The sequence below is a fragment of the Lactuca serriola genome, chromosome 8 (genome assembly GCF_051521515.1).
Source record: "Lactuca serriola cultivar US96UC23 chromosome 8, Lser_US96UC23_V15, whole genome shotgun sequence".
In the NCBI taxonomy this organism is placed as follows: domain Eukaryota; kingdom Viridiplantae; phylum Streptophyta; class Magnoliopsida; order Asterales; family Asteraceae; genus Lactuca; species Lactuca serriola.
Window position 1 is genome coordinate 25,890,501 of NC_136415.1, and position 9,611 is coordinate 25,900,111.

The following is a 9,611-nucleotide window of genomic DNA, read 5'->3' on the forward strand; positions in this document are numbered from 1 at the left end:
TGATTTATTATGATTAGGATGCTAGTTGTCTGCGTGACTCTTGCATGTGCAGTATGTAATATATATACCGAGCGAGGTCCGATGCCAGGTTGGGCCTGATGAGTGTATTGTATGCTATTTATCTTAGTGATTCTTGAATGTATTTTATGTATCTGTATGAATGTTGGGCGGAGCCCGATCCCAGATGGAGCCTGATGAATGTGATAGAGCGGAACCCATCTCATGTTACTGATATATATGTTCCAAGCGGGAGACCTGACGGTTGTTGGGCATGACCCATTATATGTTTCATATGTATGGTATGAGGTATTTTGAGGAACTAACTAAACTTCGTGCTTACGGTTTTCTGTTTATGTTTCAGGTACTTCCGGATCGAAGGGGAAGAACTCAGGATGATCGCATCACACACATCACGACTTTTGTTTATTTGACTCTGATGTATTGAAATGATTGATTGATATACTCTAATTTTCTTTTATGGTTTTATGAAAACGTTTTTTATTATGGTTTTAATATTATTAAAATAAAATTTTTGATATTAAATTTAAGAGGTTGTAAATAATAAAATATAATATTTTTATACATTTTGTCCATCTTAAAACAAGAGATTAATAATATTAAATATTTATGTCAAAATACTAGTACAACATAAAACTAAAATAAAATGATAAGGTAATACCTTTTTTTTTTGTGCATGTGAAAGAGATCAAAATGGAATTTCATTTTTAATTTAAATACGGTTTTCTCGTTTCCCGAAGACAGACCAGATCATACCTATTCTACCCTCATGCAACCCCCTCTATATATATTCCCGCCTCCCTCTTTTGCCAAAATCCTAATTAAAGCTACCTCGATCCCCATTAACCCCTTTTCTATCTCCCTCTACATTTTCATTTTCTCTCTCTACACCGCAGAAAACTCATGGAGGCCCGCCTGAAAACCTCTGTCGCCGCCGCCACATCCATGAACATTTCCACACCGACAGAAGAATCTGATTACTCAAACTCCCATTCACCTCCATCGTCTCCTCTGGCACATCCGGTGGTGCTCAGCCCTTGTGCTGCCTGCAAGATTCTCAGACGACGGTGCATCGAGAAATGCATGCTGGCACCCTACTTCCCACCCACTGACCCCCATAAGTTCACCATTGCACATCGCGTATTCGGAGCTAGTAACATCATCAAGCTATTGCAGGTAAAAAGATTTTCTTAATTATATATTCTCATTACTTTTGAAAACAACAATTTGACATTGACTCATGTATATATGATGATGATGATGATGATGATGATGATGATATAGGAACTTCCGGAGTCTCGTAGAGCAGATGCTGTTAGCAGTATGGTGTATGAAGCAAATGCAAGGCTTAGAGATCCTGTGTATGGATGTGCAGGAACAATTTGTCAGCTTCAGAAGCAATTAAGTGCGCTCCAAGCAGAATTAGCGAAAACACAAGCAGAGGTGGTGAATTTGCAATGTCGGCAATCCAATTTTCTGACACTAATCCGAATGCAAATGGATCAACAACCACCACCAGTTTCGCCACCACAGCATCAACAAACACCTAATTATGAAAACGCAAGTTTTTTCGACGATAACGCCAATTTAGGCAGCTTTGAGCCGCTTTGGACTTGATCACCTTTTGTGTTCGCACGAGAAATTTGCTAGTTAACCAAAGATGATCAAATGTAGTTTATCAAGCTTTATTAAACTCAATCATATATAATGTATTTTATAATTATCTTATATATATAGTAGTATTTCAACTACAAAGCAGTTGACATTAGGACAAACTATATAGAAGTAATATAGCGAGGTTGTATTTTCTTGATGTTTAATAGAATAAATGTTTGTGTAGCAGTTGTTGAACCAAAACCAACTTATATTATTTACCAGTTTAATTAAAATTTGCTTGTTTTTTGTCCAAATTGCTATTGACTTAATATAACTAACCTATCAATAATTCAAGATTAATAGAAAATCATATAAGAAAAAAATGCACAACGCTTTGACATTTAACGCTATTAATTAATGTTTTTCAAGTTCCTAACAAAATCAAAAATATTTATAAAAAGATAACAAATTTTTACTTTTTGATATCTAACTGTTATATGAGATGTAACAATTAACAGGTCATATTTTAATTTTATATTTGTATCTAAATTTTAATTTTTATTAAATTTTTTCTATATTATAAATTTTGTTACGTATCATTTTTTTTTTATAATTTCGTCCCAGAATTAGTTTCCTTTACCAATATACCTCTTTAAAACTTTTTTTTACACTTATTTCAATATTTTTACATGCTTTAAGAATTTTTATAGAACAAAATTTATATTTTTTTAACATCTTTTTTACACTTTTTGAACTTTTTCACAACCACTTAAAACTTTTTATAGTTTTTTTACAATATTTTCTAATTTTTTTTACAATTTTTCTTAAACTTTTTAAAAACCTTTTCACAACTTTTTTTTTTTAAATGCTTTCATTTTAATAATTTTGTAAAAAAAAGCAAAGGGAAATTTTGAATGGAAGTGTAAAAAAATGTCAAATAAGTTTAATGATTCTGCAAAAAAAAGTATAAGATTATTTGAAAGAAAATTAAAAAAAAAAGTTGTTAAAAAGTGAAAAAAATATCATAAAAAGCAACACAAAAGTAATAAAAATAGATTTGTAAAAAAAATGTTTTTATGAAAATATGCAAAAAAAAAAAAAACAAAAGAGTAGTTTTTGACAATATCCGTAATAAAATTTAAATTATAGACCAGATTTATAATAAAAATTTAAATTTCAGTTAAAAGCGTAAAATAGAAAAATAACTTGTTATACTTAATACTAATAGACGGTGGAATTCAAAAAGAAAAAATCAATATATATATATATATATATATATATATATATATATATATATATATATATATATATATATATATATATATATATATAACTTAAACATATTCATAATAATTATTTTTTAAAAAGAGTTTAACCATAATTTCAAATATATCGAAAAACATATACAAAAGACACAACAAACTATTTAAAATAAAAGCATATAAATAAAGAGATTCATACTACAACTAATTTGGTTTTCTAAACTCTCATTCAAGATGGACTGTGAAGATCACGATCATCAAACTCGTTCAAGGTAAAACTAAATTGTTCTGTTTTTAGTGTTTTAGTGAAAATGGTTGTGTTCAAATTTCGAGCATGCAATTTGTATTTCTAAGAAAGAAAAATAGTTAAAAGGATTAAAATTAGAAAATAAAATAGAGTTAATAGCTCCCATACTCTTCATGTTTTTCTTTCCCTCCCTGGGACGAGAATCAAAATGATATGATTTAAAACATATAACCATTTGACAAACCATTTGAGCGTGCATTCAAAATTCCATTATATTTTTTGCATCATACTATTAATCTTCTATTTACATTACAATTTTTGTATTATACAATTACCACATTTTATTTGCATCATTCTGTTTGATTTGCATTTAAATTTGATTTATACCATTTGCATCATATCATTTGTCTTCATTTTGCATCATAACATTAATTCATTTCTTTTATTTGCATCATACAATCCCTAAAAACTTTTCCCGTTTGTATCATACAACAACATGTTTTATGATAAAATTATGATCCATTTGTCTTCATTTTGCATCATAACATTAATTCATTCCTTTTATTTGCATGGTACAATCTCTAAAAACTTTTCCCATTTGTATCATAAAACAACATATTTTATAATAAAGTTATGATCTAAACGTGTTATACACTAAAGTTCTTGAATTTGCATTATTGTGACTTTGCTTATATTACTTCATGCACATAATCAAGTCTTCATAAAGTATTCAAAATTATACTTAGAAAGCTTTATTAGTTGGAATGTTGGATATTTTTGTTGTTAAATTAGCTTCAATGACCAATTGTTGAACTTATTAAAATAATTATATGAAACCTCATGAAAAAAATAAGGTATTCAAAACTATATAAGTAAACTAATACCAAGCAAAATAACTTTTATATTCAACAGGAATATAACAAGATATCATAAGAGGTAATTTATTAAATGCATTATGTGTGTTTGAAATATCACATTTTTAAAGCTTTTGTACTTTCAAACCGCTCCCTTTTAATACTTTTTTTGGAGTTAAAGAAGAAGATTAAGAACATCCATAGTGGGGAGTTTAATGGAAGAATTGAATGAGGTGTCATTACTACTTTTCATTCAATGGATACAACTTTATCATTGTGAAATGTCACCTTAACATTCAATGGATTTGGAGTTCAATGACCATTGAACTCTTCAATGGGAAAAATGAAAAGTCTTCAAATCTTTAAATAAATATTTTCTTAATATGTTCCATTGAACTTGTAGAGTTTAATGCATTGTGGGATAAAAATGAATAGAATTGTATAGACTAGTGAATGATGATGCGACACTCCATTGAACTCTATAGAGTTCAATGCATTGTAGATGCCCTAAATTTTACAAATTAATGGAGAAGAAAACAAAAATTCAAAATGATTCAAATGATCTACTAATGATATCATGGTTTAAAAAACAAAGGTATTCCTTCTAATATATGGACATGTGATATATGTGATCGTATCATATATAATCTTGAAAAAAAATCAAAATGATTTAATAGACGTGCGCAACATGTGATTATGTCACATCTAAGAATTATTGTTTATATTTCCGCCCTTAATAAAATTAGTGGTCAATAATTATTCCAATCCATTCTCACCATTTTTTGGATGCTCAATGGACACAGTGTGTGTGTGTGTGTATATATATATATATATATATATATATATATATATATATATATATATATATATATATATATATATATATATAGTCCGTGTCCATTCAACACAGATTCACACTGTGAATTTGACGAAAAGATATTTATCGATTTTGATATCATTGGAAAATGGATAAAAAGTTATCAATCTGTATATTTATTGTTTTTTATTGATAAAAAGTAAGCTCTAAAAATTCAAAAAAAAATTATCGATTCCTTAGTTACGTGGTTAATAATGGTTCTTTATATATATATATATATATATATATATATATATATATATATATATATATATATATATATATATATATATATATATCAAGGTTGTAAAAACGTTCGACGTTAGCTAGTCGGTTGACTGAGGTCGAGGAATTAATCGCTAAGCGGAGATTTATCGGAGGATTAATCGAGGACCATTAATTGATAATTTGTAGAATTTTAAAAAGTTAAATGTAACTAATATCATATCAAAGTTTGTAAATACCGCTGATATAATAACAAAATATGTTAATATGATTAATATAACACTAATCATGCTTCAAATAGTTTCAATTGAAATAAAACTTCTTCAAAATGTTAAAATTTCATCGTTTTATAATGTTTCATCATTATGTATGCAGGGATTAATCGCTAGGCGCCCTCTAATCGGTTGAGTAGCGGCTAGGGATTAATCGAAGATTAATCGGGACATATATATATATATATATATATATATATATATATATATATATATATATATATATATATATATATATATATATATATATATGAAGTTTTTCTTGAAATAGTAAAAATGGAAAAAGGAAAAAGTGTTTATCTGAACATTATTGATTTTTAATTTTGTATTGAAATTGTTGTTTTATATTATCATAATTTTATATTTTAAAGAATAGTATATTACTTATAAAATTAAAATATAAGTAAAGTAGGTATAAAATAATGTTTATGGTTTTGATCTTTTGGTTATAATACTGTTGCAACATTTTCTTTTTAACTTTAATAAAGTATACGCCAAGATAATGAAACAAAAAAACGCACGTTTTTTAACTTATGAGTGGGGAAACAATAAATAAAAACTTAAAAAAAACAATGTTAAAGCTATTTTATAATCATAAAACCATTTCTAACAAAATCATGCTTTGTCGTTAGCAAATAACTAGTAAACGTTTCCAAATACTAAGCATTGAAATAATTAACAACGATTTAGTTATTTCAGCAATAATCATGAGGATATATAACGTTCACTAAATTTTTAAATATACGATATATGTTGGTTAGAAAGAATATTAAAAGTAAAACTGCTCCAAATTCCTATATGCACGATATATGTGTGCAGAAAATAATATTTCAATAAATAAGGATTTGAATGGAAATTACAAATATTTAGTTTGACACATAATTATGAATTTCCTATGTATAAGCTAAATCGTGGGTTAGTGTCACAATGGAATAACAACTTATTTTTCATTTAAAAAACATAATTATTTTAAAAATATGCCACAAAAAATATACGTTTTATTGACAAAATACCTTTATTTTATAATGGTATTTTGAGAACAAAATTTATTGGTATTTGTCTTATGATGGCACTTCTTTAATATATATATATATATATATATATATATATATATATATATATATATATAGAGAGAGAGAGAGAGAGAGAGAGAGAGAGAGAGAGAGAGAAAGAAAGAAAGCTAGGTTATTGTGTTTCTTATATTTATTGTATGCTAGAATGTACTAATATGAATTTCGTAAATTAAATAATTATTTAATTAAATAAATGTAGATATTAAATGATTTCAATAATTATATATATATATATATATATATATATATATATATATATATATATATATATATTAAATGATATCCATAATTATAATTCTATTTTTATGGAAACTAATTACACGGTTTACACCTGTCATTAATGTCGACACTAACATTCTTTCGGAATGAATTCGCATCTATGATTTTATATATGAGTTTGTTTTTTGTTTCACGACTGATTCACTTAAAATATAATAAAGTTGCACGGAATATGAAGAACGAGGGTGTATTCTACTAGAATACACTCTCATTCTGCTGGAATACACTCTCATTTTTCTAGATACGAATTCATTCTAAAAGAATATTATTGCTGACATTAATGACGAATTTAATTAGTTTCCATAAAAATGAGTTATAAGTATTGATAACATTTAATATACATATAATTATTACTAAATTATTATTGGTGCATTTTAGCACACAATAAATGTGAGAAACATTTGAACCTAAATACCTCTCTCTCTCTCTCTCTCTCTCTCTCTCTATATATATATATATATATATATATATATATATATATATTATGATCAAGTGACGACTATAGTTTTTTAAATTAAATTCTCTACAAAATGAGTTCAACAATGAAATTTGAAAAAAAAAATTATTTTTTATTTTTAATTTTATAAAAAAACAGGAAAAAAATCTCTAAAATTAATAAAATTTTAAGAGATAGATCTACTCGCTATACCAGTGATTTTGTAATAAAAAAAACTAAAAACAAGTTTTTGAAATTTTTATACTTAAATTTTAAGAAATATTAGTTTTTATAAAGTATAACGAATTTTTTTATCTAATTTTATAAAAGCAAATGATTGAGATCATCATAATACTATTTCAATGAGTTTATAAAAAAAAATTCAAAAATATGATTCTTATTAAGGTGACCAACAAAATTTTGTTTAAATGATTATAAATTGTTGTAAAAAATAGGACATTGAAAATTTCGTTCTTAAAATTAAAAATCATTTTAAAATTTTATCGTATATCATATATTATGAATTTTTTGAAAAGAAATTTTAAAAAAAATGGTTGGTTCGATAACAAACTTTATTTTGAAAGATTATAAGTTTTTTTTAGTATGCACTATAATATAATCTAAAATGAGATTATTCAAAATACTTACTATTCAAAAAAATATTATAATTCAATACATTGATGATCCTTAGCTTGTTATAATCTAAAAATATTTTGATGCAATTATTTTATGATCACTAATTATATCTTTTGTGATTCAAAATTAAGTAATTCAAAATATATAATGATCCAAATTTTGTTTGTTGGGCAAAAACTTTATTTTATTGGATATATTATTGGTTCAAAATCATATAACCCAAAAATGATATGATCCAAAATACTTTGATTCAAAATAATTTAATTCAAAATTTTATGATCCAAAAATAATATGATTAAGAATAATATGAACAAAAAATATTATAATGCCTAATATTTTTAATATTTAAAATTTTTATAATTTTTAAACATTAAAACTCAAACCAATATTTAGCTTAAAAACATAAGAAAATAAAATACAAATCAAAAAATAAAAATAAATGTAAAAAATAGTAATAACTTCAAATATGTAGTAAATACATTAAAACCCTTAGAACGAGAATATAAATATTTATTTTTTTTTAAAACAATTATATATATATATATATATATATATATATATATATATATATATATATATATATAACCCACTAAAATGACATTTCATTGACATTCGTCGTGCGTGATTAAATCCTCGAGCCTGTATTATATATATATATATATATATATATATATATATATATATATATATATATATTGTATCGTCCCAATTTCCACAACCAATTTCTTCATTTTTAAATTAAGTAAAAACATTCTTTCCATAAACCATGTCAAGAAACCATAAGTATGAAAATACATTCATCGCAAAAATCAAAGTATCATAAAATGTGGAATCACAAAAACTGCCGAAGTGTGTGTACAGTCAAGCCTTCGGTTTCACACAATCATCTAAAGTACCCAACATACATTTAAATACAAAATTGTAAGCACGAAGCTTAGTGAGTTTCTCAAAATACCACGTACAACACCAACATAAAAAACAACTATAGGTTATCAGCAACCCTGAGACTATCAGCATTCCTGAGGATTATCAACAGTCTTATGGGCTTGCGGAATCCCTATGGACTATCAGCAACCCTATGTACTATCAGCAGTCCTGGATTTATCAGAAAATCAATAAATACACATAACAACAATCAACAAATAAGACTCATGTAGTCTGTCACACCCCCAAACCAGACGGCGGAAACGTCCGGGAGTGGAGGACTTCATTTGTAGTATCACAACACATGTATCATAGTAATCAAAGCACAAACAACCATTGTATTTAAAAGTATAATATTTACATGTGTTCAATCATTGTATATTGAAACCAAAATAGTTATACAAAAGAAGAAGATAAGACTCCTAATGGCTCCATCTTCTCAAAAAGCTCGGGGAGTACATGTTATTATTTCCCTAATAATACAAGTAATTTGAAAAGAGAGTATCAACAATAAGTTGGGTGAGTACATAAGTCTTTATGTTTGAATGGGTGTCTTTGTATTTTGAATATGAAAACACTTCTAGAAAATCCCATATTTTCTGTGGTATGTGAAAAGTAGTTTTATTCCCATAAAACCGTCCTATTTGTAAACCAATGTATTTGTAAAACTTGTATTTGTGAGTGTGCCTGGCTTCACCAGCTGTTATTGAAAACTATAGTGTACCATTGTACTTTGCATTTTGTAAACTGGTACTTTGAAGATATACTTACGTTTAGTTGTTTATACACTAACGTGTTGTTAATATCTTTTTAATGAGTTATTATAACCATACTAAGACATGAACGCCTGAAACAAACGCCTGATGAGCGCTTAAACTGTTGATAACAATTGCCACTTATTGGCGTGTATGCCTGACTGTAGCTAGCAGCCTG

The 9,611-nt window shown here is 26.3% G+C and overlaps 1 protein-coding gene across 1 annotated transcript; it reads left to right on the forward strand.

Annotated features, from left to right (window-relative positions):
- The first annotated feature begins 828 nt into the window (after nt 1-828).
- On the forward strand, nt 829-1,875 carry LOC145070787 (LOB domain-containing protein 1-like). Its single transcript, XM_079017747.1, has 2 exons — nt 829-1,194; nt 1,303-1,875. Exons 1-2 carry the CDS (start codon nt 922-924, stop codon nt 1,633-1,635), a joined length of 606 nt encoding a protein of 201 aa, XP_078873873.1. The 5' UTR covers nt 829-921; the 3' UTR covers nt 1,636-1,875.
- Nucleotides 1,876-9,611: the final 7,736 nt, after the last annotated feature.